Source organism: Strix uralensis, chromosome 4 (genome assembly GCF_047716275.1).
Source record: "Strix uralensis isolate ZFMK-TIS-50842 chromosome 4, bStrUra1, whole genome shotgun sequence".
Taxonomy (NCBI): domain Eukaryota; kingdom Metazoa; phylum Chordata; class Aves; order Strigiformes; family Strigidae; genus Strix; species Strix uralensis.
Window position 1 is genome coordinate 6,940,033 of NC_133975.1, and position 20,875 is coordinate 6,960,907.

General features: G+C 44.1%; 2 protein-coding genes across 6 annotated transcripts in view; one reads left to right on the forward strand and one right to left on the reverse strand.

The window, feature by feature from the left end:
* Window positions 1-5,907, forward strand: part of LOC141942402 (charged multivesicular body protein 3) — a 38,913-nt gene extending 33,006 nt beyond the window's left edge. For all 4 annotated transcript variants that reach the window (XM_074865494.1, XM_074865490.1, XM_074865491.1 and 1 more), the window contains 3 exons: window positions 3,138-3,259; window positions 4,343-4,457; window positions 5,360-5,907. In XM_074865494.1, coding sequence (XP_074721595.1) covers window positions 3,138-3,259; window positions 4,343-4,457; window positions 5,360-5,493 — 371 coding nt within the window. In that variant the 3' untranslated portion in view covers window positions 5,494-5,907. The remainder of the gene's footprint in view (window positions 1-3,137; window positions 3,260-4,342; window positions 4,458-5,359) is intronic.
* A 2,519-nt stretch (window positions 5,908-8,426) lies between these two features.
* KDM3A (lysine demethylase 3A) overlaps window positions 8,427-20,875 on the reverse strand; it is a 34,214-nt gene continuing 21,765 nt past the window's right edge. For both annotated transcript variants that reach the window (XM_074865487.1, XM_074865488.1), the window contains exons 16-26: window positions 19,965-20,151; window positions 19,317-19,486; window positions 18,265-18,501; window positions 17,675-17,846; window positions 16,654-16,744; window positions 13,269-13,399; window positions 11,783-11,902; window positions 11,553-11,692; window positions 9,892-10,068; window positions 9,675-9,809; window positions 8,427-9,164 (exon numbers count right to left, since the gene is read on the reverse strand). In XM_074865487.1, the coding sequence (XP_074721588.1) occupies window positions 9,084-9,164; window positions 9,675-9,809; window positions 9,892-10,068; window positions 11,553-11,692; window positions 11,783-11,902; window positions 13,269-13,399; window positions 16,654-16,744; window positions 17,675-17,846; window positions 18,265-18,501; window positions 19,317-19,486; window positions 19,965-20,151 (1,641 nt within the window). In that variant the 3' untranslated portion in view covers window positions 8,427-9,083. The remainder of the gene's footprint in view (window positions 9,165-9,674; window positions 9,810-9,891; window positions 10,069-11,552; window positions 11,693-11,782; window positions 11,903-13,268; window positions 13,400-16,653; window positions 16,745-17,674; window positions 17,847-18,264; window positions 18,502-19,316; window positions 19,487-19,964; window positions 20,152-20,875) is intronic.

Below are 20,875 nucleotides of genomic sequence, written 5' to 3' on the forward strand. Positions count from 1 at the left end.
TGCTCTCAGATGCTGGCCCGCTCCCCGGTAACTGGCCCCAGATCTCCCCCTCTGCCTGAGCTGCTGGTACCTGGTCCCGTAGGCCCCTCAGGTTTGTGTGTTCCTGCTCCACCTTGACCCCTCCCATTCTCCACCTTTGGTCATTGCCCTAAACATCCCATAATGTTTCTTATGTTCTGTCACATTCCTTCAATCCCCTTAAAAGATCCGTAATAAGTCTTTCCCGAACCCAAACATGTTCTTTTCCCTCCCATCCCGTAATGAGTCCCCTGTCCCTGTGGGCAGTGACCCCCTTCACTCTGCAGCATGTTCTGGCAGCTGTTTCCCTGCTGCCCTCTCTGGATGCCCCCCAGGGAGCTCCCATTTGCCTTCCTGGAGTTCCTGCCCCTCTTTGTTCCCTACATCCTCGCTGGCTCTCGGTGGTTCCTCTGATTAGTTGCTCAATAGACAATCTAACACCTTCCCTCAGAGCCTGAGGGTTGCACTGACATGAGAATAATCATGTGCTCTGAAACAGAACTCCTGCCAGTAATTTGGGGCACATTCTTGGTGTGCGTACCTAATATCCCTGTGTCCTTGTGGAGCCTGTTGTTTCTCAGTGTTACAGGATCTGTTAACGTGAGGTTTATTTCCTTCAGTAGAATTCCCTTCATCCTGTAAAAGATCACTTCTCTAGCAAGAGTCTTGGGACGCTTACCAAGTCCTAAATGGAGATGGGGAGGCAATGTTTGATTTCCTTGATCTGGATGAATTGATTTGTCCTGTGGCTTAATACCCAGCTTGGTCCTTTGGGCTTTGCCAGGACCAGCCGTCATGGTGCAACCCCGGCCGGCAGCCAAGTGCCACACAGCTGCTCGCTCACTCCTCCCCCGCCCCGCTGGGACGCAGAGAGAATCAGAAAGAAAAAAAAGTAAAACTTGTGGGGTGGGTTAAGAACAGTTTAATAACTGAAATAAAATAATAATCTTAATGAAAAGGAAGGTTAAAAAAAAAGAAAAGAAACCCAAGAAAAGACAAGTGCTGCACAACACAATTGCTCACCACCCGCTGACCGATGCCCGAGCAGTGACCCGACCCCCCGGCCAGCTCCCCCCGGGTTATACCCCCAGCGTGACGCTCTGTGGTATGGAATAGCCCTTTGGCTAGTGCGGGTCAGCTCTCCTGGCCATGCTCCCTCCCAGCTTCTTGTGCACCTCCTCGCTGGCAGAGCACGGGAAACTGAAAAATCCTTAATTTTGGATAAGCGCTACTGAGCGACAACTAAACCATCAGCGTGTTATCAACATTATCCTCGCACTGAATCTGAAACACAGCACCCTACCAGCTACGAGGAAGAAAATGAACGCTATCCCAGCTGAAGCCAGGACATCAGCATATTTCCCTCATTCCTTACCCACATCAGAAATCACAGAATCATTCAGGTTGGAAAAGCCCCTTGGGATCATCGAGTCCAACCATCAGCCCTACTCTACAAAGTTCTCCCCTACACCATATCCCCCAGCATCTCATCTAAACGACCCTTAAACACACCCAGGGATGGGGACTCCACCCCCTCCCTGGGCAGCCTATTCCACTCTCTGACCACTCTTTCTGGGAAAATTTTTTCCTAATGTCCAGTCTGAACCTCCCCTGTGGCAGTTTAAAGCCGTTCCCTCTTGTTCTGTCACTAATCACCTGTGAGAAGAGACCAGCACCAACCTTTCTACAATGTCCTTTCAGGGAGCTGTAGAGAGTGATGAGGTCTCCCCTCAGCCTTCTCTTCCTCAAACTAAACAGCCCCAGCTCCTTCAATCGTTCCTCGTAGGATTTGTTCTCCAGGCCCTTCACCAGCTTTGTTGCCCTCCTCTGCACTTGCTCCAGCACCTCTGGACAACCAAATCTGTTGTAATAGACTTCCTGCAGGTATTTTCCATACCTTGGAGCGTTTTAGCATGTAACAAGAGCAGAGCAGAAAATAAAGATGGAGAAAGACTTGGCAGAGGTTAACATGCTACTGAAATGTCAACGTATTCCCCCACCCCAGCATTATCCAAGCTAGTTGCCAGTAGATTTTAACACTGGATGAGTGATAAATCAGGAGTCGCAATGTAAACGTTAAGTGTAATCTGACGGTAGGTCAGATGGAGCTCCCCGTGTACCTCATTCAGGAAGGGGAAGCAGGGGCCAGCCTTGCAGCTGGAGGTGTCCTTTAAAAAGGAAGAACTCAAAGCAGCTTCCTCGTGATGCTACCAGCATCTTCATCATACTGGGAATGTTCTGGTACGCTTACCCCAGCAGTAGGAAGGAATCTAGAATTCAGTCTGGGGCTTCCATTAGCTTGCTTCATCTTGGGAGATGACTGCTAAAGGCAAAGTTTCTGTTAGTTTCTTTAAGAACATTACAAGTGAAATGTGAATGAACTAAGTATTAAAATGAAAAATAATATATGCTGTACCTTCATTTTGCTTCATTAAGGAGTGACCATATTATATACAAACAGGTAAGTTCTCCGTGACTAGGAAGCTGCAAAGTTAGATGGCAGAATTCAGGAACCTCAAAGTACCCTTAATTACTGCATTTTGATCTTGGTATATCAACATACCTGAGAAGAGCCTCTAAGCTGTGTTGTGAGAACAGCCTCTGGAAAGAGTATTGTTAAATTCAGTTTAAACTAGACTTATTTCCAGCTTACCTGCTTCAGGATTAACTTTCTAGTTCGCTGTTTGGCGCCAAACTTGGGCGTTATAAGTTCTGGCAGCATTGGCTTCCGCTGTCGGGCAGAAGGTCCCTGGTTTGGTGAGCAGTCGGGTGCGGGGCCGGACTGTGGCTGTGCGGGTGGAAGCCTCCGCAGGGCGCCTCGGGGATGTCGCTGCGGGAACTGCACTGCGAGTGGGTTGAAATCTCTCTGCAGGCAGCCTGCATTGCTCCCGGTAATCGTACAGCACCAGTATCTCTGCTAGAAACTTATTTTTTCAGATTCAAGTAGGAGTTGAGCTTTTCCAGGAAGGTAGATGAGAATGAAGAAGTCTGTTGGTTTTTTTTTTTTGAATGAAATTGCCTAAATGCAAACAAATTTCTATCTGTGTAGAGAGGATATAATTTCTCTGCGTTCGGTGGTGCAGGGATCGTTCAAGCTTTTCTATGCCTCTCCTTCACAGCTGTCCTGAGAGTAGCAGGTTCATTGCAGAAGAGCACAGAAGTCATGAAAGCTATGCAAAATCTAGTAAAAATCCCAGAAATCCAAGCAACGATGAGGGAGTTGTCCAAAGAGATGATGAAGGTAAGATCTAGAACATAAATAAGACGCAGATGGTGGTGCAGCGTGCTGGAGTGCTGCGTGGTGGCCCCTTTGTCAGAGGGCTCCTGTGAGCTCTGACCAACAGAAGTTAAAGCAGCACATTAATAGTTGGATGTGGGGAAAACCCTGACTTGGTGGTAACACCTGCAACACATTTGGTGTAAGGCCTGGAGCCGAACAAAGCTGCTCAGGTTGAGGGTGGAAGGAAGGAGATCGTTCCCCGTACAGAGCGGTCATGGCTTGGTCATCCTAGTCCCAGGGGTCGGGGGAGACCGAGGCTGACAGCAGGACTCCCCCAAGCTTCTGTCTGTTCTGGGGGAGACTGAATTTCCCGCTTGCAGGGGGTGAAAATGTTCATTAAGAAAGACCCACCACAGTGGGAAGCTGAAAGCCCCATCTTAGGCACGATGGCCAGCCTGACTCTGGGTTTAAACCACCTGGCTTAGTGTCGCTGTGTGATGAAAGTGCTCTGATTTTAAAGTACACTTATTCTCTGTCGTGGCTGTTATCTTTCCAACTACCAAAATTGTTTTGCTTTTTTCCCTCTTACCACTCTAGACTGTTAGTTCAAGTGAATTTATTTCTTAACAAATTTACCATTCTGCACCACAACAGTTTGGCCATCTCTAGGTTACAGGCCCTGCAGAGGAACATTTTTCAAATGCATGTAGAAAAAAGGGAACCTACGTCAAACACTGGCATGTTACATAATTTATGCTTCACGACTGAAGTTTGCAGTTGTATTTTGCATATTTTGTTGGTGGTGTTTAGACTTGCAACAACAAAGACTTAACAGCTTGAGGGTTTCAGAGTGAGAACAGGTGTATTTAATCGTGTTTTCTCACCGCTTTTCCTGCGTGCCAGTTGTACAGACTCGCGCTGAGACTGGAGGCAGGCGTGTTGGCCAGCCCTCGTGCAGCAGGAGAGCCTGGATCCGGGAAGCTGGAGCACCGAGCAGGCAGTTGTTAAATGCCTGGACAGGCGTAACCTGATCTCAGAAGTAGGAAGTGTGTCCTCTTTGCTGTTTCCAAGGGCTTCATGCGCTGCCTTTTTGTTCTCTGCTAGGCTGGTATTATAGAGGAAATGCTGGAAGACACCTTTGAAAGCCTGGAGGATCAGGAGGAAATGGAAGAGGAAGCTGAGATGGAAATTGATAAAATCCTTTTTGAAATTACAGCCGGTGAGTTTGTGCGTGTCTGCCGAGAGCGGAGCCTTGTCCCCGCTCTGCTCAGGAAGCAGCAGCAATTTAAATCTTCATCCATTCTGACTGAAGGGTGCTCCCCCAGAGCTGTCTGTGCCTTTGCTGAGAGGCAGCGTGCTCTGACAAACTGGTTTCTCGGGGAATAGTGGCCAAGAAGGCCGGTGTGGTTTGATAAAACACAAGTAACATGCACCAGCTGCTGGCTGTGCAGCTCTGACTGAGGCTTTAACAGATCAGCGTCTGTCTGTGTGGTGGATCCTCTCAACAATGTGATATTACGTGATTGACTAGATTCACTTATTAACGAAGCCAGGAAATAAACTCAGCTGCGTTGCCTTGAGTCAGAGGCTGGTGGCATTCCTGGCTGTAAAATGCTCTTAGTGTCTCGAGTTGGGAGAAGAACCACCACAAAACAAACAAAAAAATCCAAAACCCAACCCCAACTTCTGCCTTACAGCTCATGAAGTAATGATCTACTGGTTTAGTTCTTTGACTCAGATAATGCTTAGAATGCTCCTTACTGGAATTTCTTGTGACAGGGTGTGAGAGCTGTAGGTAGCAGAGCTGTGTTCAGCAGTAACACGCTGAAAGCGCAGTTCCCTAGCTCCTGCCCTGCTCTTCCCTCTTGTTTCTCTGATCCTGCTTTGCTTGGTCTGTGCTGTTTCCTGGCTGGGAGCGGGTGGGAGCAGCTGTAGGAGCACTGAGGTGTAGGTGAGCACCGAGGTGTAGGTCAGCACCGGCCGCCAGCCCGGGCTGCTCAGGTCAAACAACTCCTGCGTGTCACCTCAACCAGAAGTGACTGAGTTATTTTAGATGTATTGAAAGCTGCTAATTATTAAATCAAGACCTAACCCACTAACGAGCCTGGTTGTTGTTCGCAGGGGCCTTGGGTAAAGCACCAAGTAAAGTCACAGATGCTCTGCCAGAGCCCGAGCCCATGGGAGCGGCCGCAGCTGTTGACGAGGAGGAAGACATCGAGGCGATGCAGTCGCGGTTGGCCACCCTCCGCAGCTAAGGGTGAAACAAATGTGTACAGTTTGCCTTTTTTTTTTTTCTTTTGCAATGGGATATTCTGTCCTACCTTCAAAATATAAAACTTAATATGTGAGAATACTTTATGTAATATATATTTTTTTTTTTCTTCCTGGGGATTGTATTCTGCAAGAAACTACTGTAATATATTTCTTCTTGGGGAGGGCAGTCTGTAGAGATTATTTTACTGTTTTCTGTTCAGCCTGTCACCCCTGCGAGGCCGTGGTGAAGTGGCAATGGTGGTGTAATGTTCTGTATTTTTAAGGTCCTGAAATACATTCTTAAGTTCAAGTAGCATCTTTCCCTAAAAGGCACTTTGGCTTAATCTGCTACCACAACCCAAGATCTTTGTTTTTCTGAATCACTACAACTTTTATTAAAGCTGCTTTTAACAGTTGCTCCTGTGCATCAGTTCAGTTTGCATCACTTGTACCTTTTTCACAAACAATATCCACCTCTAACAGCTCCCTCTTGGGTTTTATAACACTTTTTTTTTTTCTTTAGCACATTTAGGGCCTTCACACCATAAAAAAACCAGCTTTCCATCAAGAGCAGCTGTGAAATTGCTGCTCTGTTCTGGCTCTGTCCAGGCACTGGGGAGCTTTTCTTAGCAAAGGTGGTGTTCAGGTGAGGAGGGATCAGCTGGCAGTGGTAAGAGAGCCCTGGGGCAGGCTGGTGTTAGCCAAGTTTCTGTAGCCCCTGAGGCTGTGGCCAGGCCCCCTCTGCCCTGGGCTGTGCCAAGGGAGGGGAGGAGCAGTGCTCTTGGGGCAGCAGTGGTCAGGTCTAGAACTGACCCCAAAACTGAGCCCATGTAATGACCTTTTTCAGTTTTTTGAGTTTATAAAAATTAAACCTGGTACCCAAGAAACTTGTGAGAAGAGCTGCAGCCCCTCACAGCTGCAAAGCAGGGGCAGCTGTTGCCCACTGTGCCTGTCTGCAAAGCCAGTAAGAGAATACAGTCATGTTACAGGCAAACAGGCACAGGCAGAGCTCCACAGCTGGTAGGTTGTTAGTCACAAAGGTGCTGCCCCAAAAGGGAGGGTCACTGCAGCCATCCTAACATTTTTGAATCATTCCCAGCACTGTCACTTCACTATGGCACAGTCACAAGTGGTAAAAAGCTGTTTGCTGCTTAAGTGGCACATTTTTAGGGTCTCCTCAAGGAAAAACTTGAGGCAGTTTGCAAAGTGAGTGTCTACCCTGTCTCTCACCTGACCCTGTCAGTGCTGCAAGAACCTCCCAGGCAAAAGGAAAAAGTTTCTAATTTTAAGGAAGACTTTTAGCAAAAGTTTATCAATAATTGTATTCAACAGCAAGGGGAGAGGAACAGACAAGGCACATGGACACACAGGTGGTCTCCAACACCTTCCCCTTTCAGCCCTAAAAAACAGAGAGGAGCCAAGCCCTGCTCAGCTCCCTGCCAAGGGAGCAAAGAACAAGGCAAGCACTCCATCCACCCCAAACAGAACAAGAACAGGCAAAGGGGAGGGTTTGTTTCTTGGGGTCTTAAAAAATCCAGAGAGGACAGATCAGAAAGGAAAAAAGCAGCTGAAGTCAGTAAGATTGGGTGGGTGGGTAACAGCTGCAATAAAAGCAGATTGAACAGCAGCACCCTGGTGAGCAAGTTCAAAATCCAACTTCAACAATGGGTCTTTTCACACGTACATTCATACGTGCCTGTAAGATCAGCATGATGCATTTCCCCCCGCCCGGGGAGGGAAGGCACCTGTACTCCAGCTGGCTCCAAAAGCCATCAGACTGCATTACTGCAGTTACTTCAGACTCAGTACCGCAAGCACCAAACACTCAGCTAAAGCGTTGCGCCTTTAAGGATACTTGGCTAGTTCAGGCACAAAACACCAAATACAGGTTTACTGCTCCTCCTCAGAAAAGCCAGATGGAGCAACTAGAAACAAGCAGGTCTGTTTACTGTCAGCAGCCTCAGCCACAGAGCCAGAGGAAGTTCTCCCTGAACACAGCAGTGTTGAAACCAGCAGCTCAAGCCAGGCCAAGCAGGACATTTCCCTGCACAAGGAGAACACCACAGCGCTTGCCTCAGTTCCTCACCAGCATCACAGATCTCAGCACAGGCAAAGCAAGCTGTAGGTGGTCACCTGAAGATCTGCAGGTCCAACAGGCAAAGGCCCTGCCCCGGAGCTGGCCAGGACAGCCAGCCTTAGCCAAGGCCTGCACAGCAGCTGGGCCAGGCCACTGAGCCTGCTTTGTTCTACCTCGATTAAGAGACTTAATCCCTGCAGTCTCTGCTCCGCTTCAGAGACTGAGGGATGGGTAAGAGGAAGCTTCTTTGATAAACTCTGCAAATTCCCCTCCCTGTAGTACTTCACTGGCTACTAATCATCAGCATTAATTGTTCTGAGGCTCTCAGGTGATGGTATTTTTTTTCAATTTGTTACACACAGCTCAGAAAAGTGACATTTGTCTCCCCAGGAGGTTCCCCTCCTGCCTGGCTCTTCCCACCAGCTGTGCTGTGCATTTCAGTGCTGGACAGGACTCTGAAGAACAGAAAGCTTCATTTTATCCTGGCTTATCTGTTCGACAGAAGGTGTGCTTCTCCACTCTCAACCCCTCTCCCTGTTTTAAGTTTTACCAACATTCTCAGTCTTCCTCTAAGTAATTTTAGAGCAACCTGCCATTTCAGACTGAAGCTGCAAAGCTTGTTTGATACAGACCATAGCACTGGCATTGGCTGGGCAGCAGTAGTCAAGCTAACTCGTGCTTTGGTTAACCAAAAAAACCACATCTGTCATTAATTCCTTACCCTGAGCCTTCAGATACTTTAAAAAAGAGAGTATGAAGAGTATACGATACAAAATCCTCTTTTGCATTTCAAAGCCCTGTATCAAATTAATTACATTTTAAAGAGTCAATTGAAGAAGCCAGGCAAGGAACAATATCTGAAATAGAAGAATTTTATGTAGACCATTCAGTGTTAAAAACCAGAGAATCAAACATCATTTCAAATTAAAGAGCGGTTTCAAACAGAAGACATTTGATTAAAAGTTTCTTTTAACATTTAGAAATTTAAATACATTTACCTAAAGATGGTTAACCCCCATCTCTATGTTACTATACAATAGCTTAAAGCTACTTTTAAATGCTAGTTCTATGTTAATGTGAAATTTCAGAACTGCATTTTTTTAATGTAAATTGGTTATTAAACTGGGTGACACTGTACTTCCTCCCACCCCAAAATAAATTTTAAAAATTGGAGCTTTACAATGTCTTGAGTAATATTTTTCAAGAGTAATTTGGAATAGTTTCCGACAGTTCTATAGGAGGTATTTTGTACAGTTTGGAGAGCAACTCCATATAAAGTTCTATTGCAACTGAGCATTCACAGTATGCCACAGTCCATACATATTACTACATATACATATCAGGTTTGTAAACATTGGAAGAATACACAGAACATAGTACCACGATCCTCTGGTACTGCTGAAAGGAAGATGAGGTAACATTCATATAATCTCAAAGTCCACAGAGGTCCTGACTGAGTAGTTAAAACAGCTGCCAACGCTTCTGTTTCATAGTGTGTGGTTAAGGCTTTCTACTTTACGGTCTGCTAAGGCTGGATTCATTAGCTCTCAGTATCCCAACTGCATCTTTAACAGCGTGGTATATGACATTCTTCACCTAGGAGGAAAGAAAAAGCATTATTTTTACAAGCAAGCGGCATGGTTGGGGCAGGTTAGAAGGCTCTGGCTCACAGAAGACACCTGCACAACTTCCCCACACCCTGTGCAGCTCTGCTTTCAGTTTAAACAGGCTCGAGCTTCACGTACATCACCAACATGCGAAAACAAGGCTCAAATGCTAACAGGATAGAAACAAACCCTGTAGCCCGAGGAGAGCATTGCGAGTTTAGCCAGAGGGAAAACAAGAGAAATGCTTGAAGAAAACATTTCAAAAGAATCTCAGCTTCAGAAGGCTTCCTCAAAACTAATAAAAATTGGTAACAATTCAAAAGCCTACAGAAATTGCTCTTCAAGGTTCAATGCATTAAAGGCAGTCTGAACATGAAAGCAACTTGGGTTGTGTAGACACAGCCCTTATGGGATTGGTGAGGGTTGTTTGGTGGGTTTGGGTGGGTTTTTTTGAAAGGGTTAAGAGGGGCAGGGTTCATCTTCAGCATTGGTGAGTTACCTGCAGTTTATCTTCATGGTTCGTATGCGTATGCGACAGATATCTAAATTCCTGAGTGAGCCAGAAGCAATGTTTGACATGCTCTGGGGATACAAAGTCTTCTGCAACTTTAATACAACTGTACAAATTATGAACCTAGAGAGAACAAACAAGCATTAGCCATGTGCTCAGACGTCTGTCCAAGTGGTCAGGCTGTAAGAGCGGCCCTGGTGCTTGCCTGGTGTGGAGCTCCTGCTGGAATGAAAACTACATCTCCTAGAAACTGTACAATAGCCCAGCCTTGAACTCCATACTCTTGATGAAGGCGTTTTCTTAGCGATCGGTCCAAGTACCAACTCTGATCATGAATGGGATCGTGATCTACAGGGTTTTCTTGACCTTGTTCTTCCGCAACCTGGAAAGTCACAAGATGACAGGTATTACAACAACCAGCCTTACTGGGTAATTTAGGTGTATCTGTGGTAGCCCACATGCAGGCATGCCAGATAGAGCGACTTGTACCGTGTGTTCGGGTATAAGTTACACAGTGAAAGGTTTGGATTCTTATTCTGTCCTTAGTTTGTCAAGGCTTCATCATTTCTCAGTCCCCCTTGCTTCACAGACACATTCAAAGGTGGATATAGGAAATGCAAGTAAATCCAATTTACAGTAAGAAGAAATAGAAGGGTTAAGCGACTCGTGTGTGTTCACAGCAGGAACCCCTCTCCTCTATGGGATCAATACTCTCACACTACTGTACAGCCTAGTTTTTTTACTGAGTGTGGAATTCAGCAGGTGTCTGCCCCGAGGCCAGGAATAGTCAGTGTGCTCACTGACCAAAACAGAGGATGCTAACCAGATTTTCAGGAGATAGGAGGCTGGGAGGCACAAGCAGCACTTTAGAAGAGACATTTGAGGACTGCAGGGAGATAATTTTAAAGTTCCGATGTAAATCCAATTTGCTGTAGCGATAATTTACACCCAGGTCTGTAGTCCAAAAACTCATTTGGGAGGAGTTAAACCTCAGTTCTACTCCAAGACAAGCTGCTGAAAGCCTCACGCCTGCAGGCCAGTATACTACAAGGGACTGAGGTGTGAGACAGATGTCAAACCTCAAAATGCCAGTGCTTGTCAAATTCAGTATCATGTTTTATCAAGTATAAGTTTTGTTCTTTGTTAATACTAAACAAATCTGCTATAGCCTCTCTAAGCTTCCGCCCAAGGCAGCAGTCAGGCTGACAAGGCCAACAGTTGTTCAAATCATCCCATTTATCCTTTTAAACATCGACATATTAGCTCTTTCCACTTTTGGAGCACTGAAGAAGTTCCAGAATTAAGACCACCAAGAACTCTGGACCATTTGTGGTGAATTTAAATACTGAAACAAGCCCTTCCGGATGTAGTATCACATCTCTACTAAACCTTTAACTCCCATTAAAACATCACCCAAAATACCTCATGCTTTTCCCTTAATCCAAACCTCATAAAGGTATGGAAAAATACAAGGTAGGAAAAGGGAGAGAACAAGGAAGAACTTAATGCACCACATATTGCTCTGACATTTCCCAAGAACATTTTAAGAAGGATCTAGCTGAAGAGTGAACCATGTTTTTGCTTAAATCTAAACCACCTATTTTTTGTTCATTACACATCATTACTTGTGCTTTATAAGTGTGGGCAAAAGCAGCATAACTACATGCAGGGTAACTTCAAGCTTCAATTCACTACCCTCCTCAGATCCTACAAGACCCATGGCACATGAGAAGTTTTGTCTTGGATACAACTCAAGTGCACTTGTTTCCAGAACAACTGGGATAGAAAGGAGGAGAAAAGTCCAAGGATACATATTTGCAAGGCTACACAGACAAGAAGCTCAGTTTTTAAGATACAACAGCTTACCTTTTTAAGGAATTCCCGGATCTTCTCTGTATCTTTAGCAGCATAAATGTGCCACAGAGCTCCAGGTTTTTCTCGACTTTCAGTAAAACGCTTAATTGTCAATTCATCAGAATCACCATCTTGTATGGTTTTAAGCACTTCTGTGGAGAGTAAACAGAAGCAGTTACACTACAGGACCTTCCCTCCAACCACAGAAATAACCTCCCCAGAACACAAAAAAAAGACTTCACCTTCTTCTTGATCAGCCTGGCCTTTGGGGATACCCACATAGACCATAACATTAGCTGCATCAGACACATCTAAATGGAGATTTGTTGTGCCGTATTTTCTATCCTCTGGTGTTATTAAGCCTGGGGGAAAAGAAAAATTAAAAAAAAAAGAGAGTACATTAGTAAGACAACAAAACCCCTTACGCCACTCCCAGCAGCACTATCTGAAAAGACCAGAGAGCTTTTACTTTTATCAGCAAATGATTCCAGCACAGCACGGTATGTTATAGCCAAGACCTTGCCCCATCTTGTTTGGGTCTTCCCAAGTGATCAGTTTACAGGCTGACACATCGTTCCATAGCTATACCTGACGTGTACGATATACAAAGGTCATGTTTAAGTCCCACCTCAATAGGGTTTCTATAGCAATTTAGAATAAAGCATTCTCAGAAACAGTCTCCTTTTCACTCCAAATCAACTGCTACAGTATTTACTAGCCACGATCTCTTAAATGGCCACGATCATGCTTAGTTTTATATGCCATGGAAAGAATTGCTCAAGAAGAGATTAAACACTAAATGATACAGCCCTGTCATGGTTTAACCCCAGCCAGCAACTAAGCACCATGCACCCGCATGTCCTTCTCCCCCCTCCCAGTAGGATGGAGAGGACAAACAAAAAAAGAGTAAAACTCGGGGGTTGAGATAAGTACAGTTTAATAACTAAAATAATAACAATAATGATAAAATATAATATAATAGTAGCAGTAATAGTAATGAAAAGAAATTTAACAAAGAGATAAATATAGCCCAAGAAAAGACAAGTGCTGCACAACACAATTGCTCACCACCCGCTGACCGATGCCCGAGCAGTGACCCGCCCCCCCAGCCAGCTCCCCCCGGGTTATACCCCCAGCATGACGCTCTGTGGTATGGAATAGCCCTTTGGCTAGTGCGGGTCAGCTCTCCTGGCCATGCTCCCTCCCAGCTTCTTGTGCATCTCCTCGCTGGCAGAGCACGGGAAACTGAAAAATCCTTAATTTTGGATAAGCGCTACTGAGCGACAACTAAACCATCAGTGTGTTATCAACATTATCCTCGCACTGAATCTGAAACACAGCACCCTACCAGCTACGAGGAAGAAGAGTAACTCTATCCCAGGGCAGGCCCAAAAAGACAAAGTAATAAAAGTGATACAGCCAGAAGTAGCAAAACAACAAATACACGTGGCCAGCTATAGGAAGGAGAGACTGTGTATACATATGTGGAGCAAGTTGACTGGAAGACTGGGAGTAAGTATTATTGGCTTGAAACCACCTGGACAAAGAATCATTTAATAAAATTATATAATGCTCTGGACACTAATACCTGTAAGTGAGCCAAAGTTAGGTTTTCACACCTAATGGGATTAATCAAATTGTCTACAACAGCACGGATTCATTTAATTTACAGTCAATTTTAATTTGAATGTGTGGTCAACGTGACCTTTAGAGTGAAAAATTCCTTACCGTAGGCGTTGTACATCTTAGGGCCCAGATCTGGTCGTACAAAATAGTTGGGAAGTCGAGAAGCAAGGTTGAGCTTTCCACCTCTCCTAGTGTATTCTGGCAGTGGAATATTTTTCATCAAGTCATCAAACCTAAAGTAATACAGCACAATTTAATGTTAGGAATTGATAGAAAACCAGACTAAAATAGACTGCAACAAAAACTTTCTCCAGTCAGGAAACTCTACTTCTTCCCCCAGGGGGTTTACTGGACACCATGAAAAGGAACAAAACAAGCAAGACACAAGAATATAGCTGATAAAGAAATTTAACTGCTCTGGAATAATACTATTTCCTTGTGTAATCAGCTCAACTAACACCAAATAGAGTAAGTCAGAATCATAGACTACCAGGTTAGAAGGGACCTTAAGGATCATCTGGTCCAACCTTTCCAGCAAAACCACACTCTAGACAGGATGGCTCAGCCCCCTGAATCTTAAAAGTGTCCAATGGGGAATCTACCACTTCCCTGGGGAGATTATTCCAGTGGCTGATTGTTCGCATTGTGAAAAGTTTTCTTCTTGTGTCCAACTGGAATCTCCCCAGGAGTAACTTGTACCCATTACCCCTTGTCTTTTCATGTGACTGCTTGCAAAAGGGGAGCTTCCATCTTCTTTGTAGCCATGCTTTAAATACTGGAACATGGAGGTAAGGTCTCCCCTAACTCCTCTCTTCTCAAGGCTGAACAAACCCAATTCTATCAGCCTCTCCTCACATAGATGATCAGGGGCCTGAGCAGCCTTGTGGCCTCCCCTGGACCCTCTCCAGCCTGTCCACATCTATTTGTATAGCAGAGACCAAAACTGAACACAGTATTCCAGATGTGGCCTGGCAAGCGCTGAGTAGAGCGGGGTAATGACTTCTTTATCTCTGCTGGTGCCCTTGTTGATGCAACCCAGCACCTCGTTGGCTTTCTTTGCCGCAGCAGCACCACCACACTGGTCACTCATCTTAAGCTTGTTGTCCACCAGGACCCCCAGGTCCCTTCCCAGAGCTGGTCTCCAGCCAGGTAGATCCCAGCCTGTGCTGCACTCCTGGATTATGTTTTCCAAAGTGCAAGACCATACACTTGTCCTTGCTGAACTTTCTGAGGTCCTTGTTAGCTCGCTCTGTCAGCCTCTCCAGGTCTTCCTGCAGGGTGGCTCTCCCTTCCAAAGTGTTCACTTCCCCACTCAGTTTGATATTGTCAGCAAACTTCATCAGGGTGCACTTGATCCCATCAGCCAGATCACTTATGAAGATATTAAACAGCACTGGTCTGAATATCGATCCTGGGGGACCCCCACTGGTGACAGGTTGCCAGTTTGAAAAGGAGCTATTTCCCACCACACACACAGACCACTTCTCTAGACTGTAACACACCAGTGTCTCTAGGAAGTGGCTGTGGCGGACCATATGGAAAGCCTTGGAGAAATCCAGGCAGACAGTGTCCACCACTCACCCCACATCCACCGAGCAGGTTGCTTTATCGTAGAAGGCACTCAGGTTTTTCAAGCACAATTTACCCTTGGTGAATCCATGTTGGCTTTTCCCAATCACATTCTCCATTTGACTTGCAATAGCCCCCAGGAGGATTCATTCCACAACTTTCCCAGGGATTGAAGTAAGGCTGATGGGCCTATAATTTCCCAGATCCTCCTTTATGCCCTTCTTGCAAATGGGGGTGACATTAGCCTTCTTCCAGTCTTCTGGGATGTCCCGCAATCTCCACAACTTCTCAAAGATTATGGAGGGAGGCCTTGCAATGACATCAGCCAGCTCTTGACACCCTCAGGTGGATAACATCAGGGCCCATCGATTTGTAGGGGTCAAGCTCCTGTGACAGTTCATACACCAACTCTTCCTTCACTGACAGAGAGTCTGTGTTTGCATTGACCTGGATTTTTGTTCCCAAGACCTGGGGCCCAACAGTGCTGGTAAAGACAGAAGTGAAAAAAGTGTTCAGAACCTCTGCCTTTTCAGTGTTGCTGGTGACTAATTCACCTCTCCTGTTTAACAGCAGGCCAATATTTTCCTTCTGTTTCTGCTTATTGTTTATGTACCTGAAGAACCCTTTCTTGTAGTTTTTGACATCTCTGGCCAATTTCAATCTGAGCTGAGCTTATGCTTTTCTCACTGCATCTCTGCATGCCCTGGCAATGTCCCTGTAGCTCTCAATGGGTATTTTGTCTGCTTTTCCATCTCTGGTACACTTCTCTCTTGGTTTTGAGCAGACTCAGAAGCTCACAGTTAAGCCAAGAGGCTCCACCTACTTCCCTTACCTTTAAAAGGGATGAACTGTTTTTGTACTTCCAGGAGACAGTGCTTGAAAACTCTGAGCACTTGTTAGCTCCTTTATCCTCCATGGAAGCTTCCCTCAGAATCCCTCCATTGAGCTCTGAACAAGCTGAAGTTTGCTCTTCTAAAATCTAAAACCTTTGTCTTAGTACTAACCTTCAGCATGCTCAGCAGGATCCCAAACTCCACAACACTGTGATCACTGCAGCCAAGGCTATCACTACCCCAGGTATTACAAAGCAGGTTTTCTTGGTTTGAGAGTAGCAATTCCAATAGTGCCTCATTCCTGGGTGGCACAACTAACATTTGTATGATGAAGCAGTCCTCTACGCATTCCAGGAACTTGATGGATGAGCTGCTGTATTGTTCTTCCAACAAATGTCTGGGTAGTTGAAGTCACCCATAAGAACCAGGTTCTGTTGACGTGAAGTTTGCTTAAGTGACCCAAATATTGCTTCATTGGCCTTATCTTGGCTTGGAGGTCGGTGGCAGACGCCTACTGTAAGATCCCCCTTGGAGACAACCCCTCTGATCTTGACCCAGAGGCATTTGATAGGGCTTCCAAAATTGCTGTAGTTGACTCCCATATACTCAAGGTTCTCCTTAACATAGAGCGTGACTCCTCCACCTCTTCTTCCCTACCTGTCTTTACAAAACAGCCTATGGCCACCCATTGTGATCCTTCAGTCATGTGATTTGTCCCACCACGTTTCAGTTATTCCTATGATACCATAACTTAAAAACATCTGGCAAAAAAGAAAAAAGCTTCAACTGAACTTTAGTTTTCAAGATGACTCAGGCTTTTAGAAAGCTTCTAAAGCTTAACCAATCACTAGCAATTTTAGGTACTCACTTTACTTGGCAATACATACAGTCAACTACATAAAAAAATTATAAAACTTGTTTAGCATTTCCAGCTACATCAGTCATTTCTGAGAAACAAAATGGTTTTCATGTGACCAATACTTCTCAAAGCTGAAGCATGTGTCAAAACATAACAGTATTCCTATATTCCATTATTTTGGGAGTGTACCACACAAGTGATGAACAGTTTCTTTGTAAATTCATACCGAGAAGGCATCATATCTCTGAAGTCTTCTCCTGGAGGCCAGTCTTTAAGCTTCAACACCATTGGCTCTCCTTCTTCTGTTCTCAGGCGACCTATTGTCAAATATTAACAGGTCTTAGTTTTTAATAGTTGTAAAACTCAAAGTTAAAAAAAAAAATCAAGACAAAAAAATCCTTATCTTAGTTTAAAATCATGTTAATTCCACAACTATTTATGTAGAATCAGAGACATACAAGTTCATCTGACATCACATCTGTGACAAACGTGTTACGACAGGAGATTTCAGACTAGAGAAGTAGCCTTTAGCAGCTCCCCGCCCCAAGCACTTACTACAGTTTAGCTCAGTCAATGGTTTTTGTGTTTGAGGCCAGAGTAGCTGATGATAAAGTCAAATCTTTTCAAAGATCAAGTAACAGAAAAGAAAGGTTTAAGAGAGCCTTCTAGTTCCCACTCTTCTTGCCCCAAGTACCAAATTCCACAAGTTTACATCACACAAACAGATGAAGTAAAACTCCAGATGCCACAGCAAGTATTAATTCTCCTGGAAAAAGTTTGTTTTCACCTAGAAATGAAAACGAAGCCAAATCTCATGCTCACCTCCCCTAAACCCATTTTTTTAGTTCTTTAGGAACAAAAAGCACCAAGTTAAAACAGCAGAACCCAATTACGTTGTGAGCACCAATCCTACATGTGCTCTTTTATGTTTCGCTCAACTGCGCAAAAAAGTTGACAGGGGAGCACGCTTGCTAGGAAGATCCCAAACTGTCTCAGAATGTTGCCCCAAAAGACTAAAGTCAGCCAAACATACTCCTGAAGGAGAGCCCTCTATGGGGCTGACAGTTTCTACCCAGTCCACCACCACACAAGTATACATGGTGAGAACACACTCCAGACACACTGTCCAAGATAAAGCAGCAGCCTGGAACATCTTTTACACTGCTTAAGGATGACAAATTTGTGTTAGGGCAAAATTACTGCTGCTGAATATTTTGCCTATTGGAACAAAAATTCACACTACTTACTTGAAATATCTTCAAATCCATCCCAGAAATCCCCTACAGTAGCTCCAGTGATGATTTCATTGGTCCTGCAGTTAACCAGATCTACTTCCTGTTGGCCAAATTCCTTCCGAAAGGACTCTGGTCTCCAGAGATCTGCATTTAATTTGTGATGCACTCCTGATACCATTACAGGCTATGAGAAAGAATAATATATTCTGAAGTATTATCAAACAACAAAAATTCTAATTCCAAATAATAGAATAAGGTAATGCATAAAATGTACTGAACATTTGAACACAGACACCTTGCAAGCGCTGTATTTTCCAAAATAAATGCTCAGCCTGCTGTACGGGAATTATGCCATGCAGTTGATCATTCTTTATTTCAAGCCACGAGGAAGCTTTTTATACAGAGCTGTAAGTTCAGCAATGTGTTTAGAAAATTATTTCAAAGAGTAAAATATACATCCTTTTACCCAAGGATCTAACGGTGTTCATGTAGTACATTTTATGAAGGTTTAGTGTTGCTTATCATTGCGGTAAGTTTGTACCTTCACTTCAAAGAGCAAAGCACACGAACTGAAAATGAAAAACACAGAAAAACTTAAATACCTGTCCCTGCTTCCAGCACTCCCTGAAGACATTCCAATTACTTTCATTGTTGGGATCTTGAAGACATAGCAAGCGGTTATCACATAACCAGTAGTGAGGCGTATCAAAGCCCATTATCGTAGGCTTTATAGTCAATCCTTGAGGTTTCTTAGGCAAGTCTGTAATGGTTCTATTTTGTACCAGGGAAGCAAAAATGTCATCAAGGATTTTGGGTGTACTCTTGAGTCCATTGTCTGTCTGATTTAAAAAAAAAAAAAGGGAGAAAGAAGAACAAAAAAAAAGAAGTTGGTGCACTTTTCCATTGCCTTGTCCTGCAGACTTTAAAGATGATGTTTACCACTTTCAAAATTTTTCACTTGAGCTCACAATTGCCCAGCGAAACAAAAATCTGCAGAACTTTGTTGTGTAGAAACTCACCATCATTAAATGCCAATGCCATTTCTGACACTTTCTCTACAGCATTCTGGCATAAGAAGTTCTGCTCTGATTTACTTTTCAAGCAACACTGCAGAAAACCATGAAATGCAGCATGGAACAGGGCTTTCTTTATATCAAGAAACAGAAATGCAGTTTCATCAAGGAACTCTCAAGGCCAATATTTTAGCCCACCATTTTGAAGCCGTATCTGTGAGAGCAAACAAAGCCCAGGAACATCTGAAGTGAACCAGTCTGCAAACGAGGTATGAGAAAGATAGTCACCCACCACAGAATGTTTGTCCATCCCTCTGAAAGTTCCTTGATGCTTCTTTTTGAGTCTAATGGGCATGCCAATCAATGCACCTGCCAGGGACTGGCCTAAGTAAATTAATCTGCTTTATCACTTCGTTCCCAATCCCTCACCAAGCAAGATTTGCTGATAGTACCACTAAGCTACTACTCCAGAAAGCATTAACTGGAGCACTGCAACACAGAAACTGAATTAAGTCCTTTTTCCCAAATGAAGACAGAATTTTACCTGCTGTGACTAGTGTCTGTGGGGTAGTTCACAGGTTTAGAACAGGAGTCTAAGCCTAGTATCAACTCAAACCTGTAAAACAAAATTTTCCATATACCTTTCCTCCAGAAGAGTTCAACAGATTCCGCAGAAAACCTGTGTTATTGTTGCTCACAGGTGTCAATATTGCACTGTTGAATGTCTGCAGGGCTGCAGCAGGCTTAGCTAAACTAGGGAGTGTCTGAAGAGGTTTATTTTCATTCTTTGAAATAGGTAGGAGGAGTTTCTCTGAAATGAAAAAAAGAGCACATCTGAGAACGAAGCGAGGATTAATCCTCTGAACCATGAGTAGTATATGTGTTGGATTTTTTTTAAGACAAGATACTCCTATATGCATACATACATGTGTGCACATATATATAAATCCCCTCTCAGTATGTGCAGATGAAATACTCCTTTCATTTGACTTTCTTCAATACTCAACATTTTTAAAATCACACATTCTAAACTAAATACATTCTCAAATTGAATTTTCAAGAATACTTGCATCAATGGGATATTAATTCAGTTTTCAAAAAAGAATAAGCTAACCCTGCCAGGTTCTACTCCAAATCATTGCCAAGGAGGAGTTTTGCAGTACAGGCACTGAACACCCATCCCAGCAGGCAGATTATATCATTCTCAACGCACGATATTGCCAGGTCTGATCTATATTCTTCTGACAAACAGCCACAAAGGGTTTAATCTTCACTGGTTATGCACATACCTTTGTTTTCTTTATTCACATTTCCACTTGTTAGATTTGATAACCAACTTAATGAAGGAGAAGTATTTACTGAAGCAGTTTGTTTACTTCCAATTGGTGACTTTAGAGGAGGATCATGTGTCGTCACCTGTGGGCTCAGGACAAAACTGTTATGTTGAAGGCTGGTCCTCTCTCCAGGTACCAAGTTCTGAAAACGCAAAGTGAGAACTTGCTTAGACACACTCTATTCAAAGGGGAAGCAATCAACATGTCCAAATTCATTTACCAAAAAAAAAAAAATCTGATCTCCACAAGAGGTCAGCATTGCATCTCAGTATCGGCCAGAGATGATGATCCAGCAGGATTCGGGATCTGCTTTAAGAACTTTAAGAACAGGGTCCATCACCCCTCCAGACAAGCACAGAAAGCTGAGTTGCCCAGATGCATTTTCTGGGACTGCCTTGGGAACCAAATGCAGTTTAATAGCAGCGTGCTTGCAATTCCAGTGATAGCCAATGCGCAGACCAGGGCTAAGCTGGAGGTTTAGTTCAGTAGAGTAAAACAAATATATAGGACTCCTAAATTTTTATCTTAGGGCAGCAGCAAAAGTCTACTCACCTGCTGGGTCTAAAATATATGAATGAATATGAATGCAACACCAGCCTGGCCATCACAATCCAAGCACAGGACTACTGCACATCTCATGTGCAGCTGATTTATCTACTCATTTGGAGATTCTAGGTAACAGACTAACCAGAACTACTGCTTTGGCCTGGGATTCCTGCATGACTGGCTAAATTTCTTTTCTCTGCTCAAATACTTTTTAGTCAAGAAATTATTCTACACCTGTGTCTGCCTATTGCTACGCTCTTTATTTCATCTCTTAATGACTGCTGATGCTTGGTAAGGATTCCAAACATGACAATCTAAAA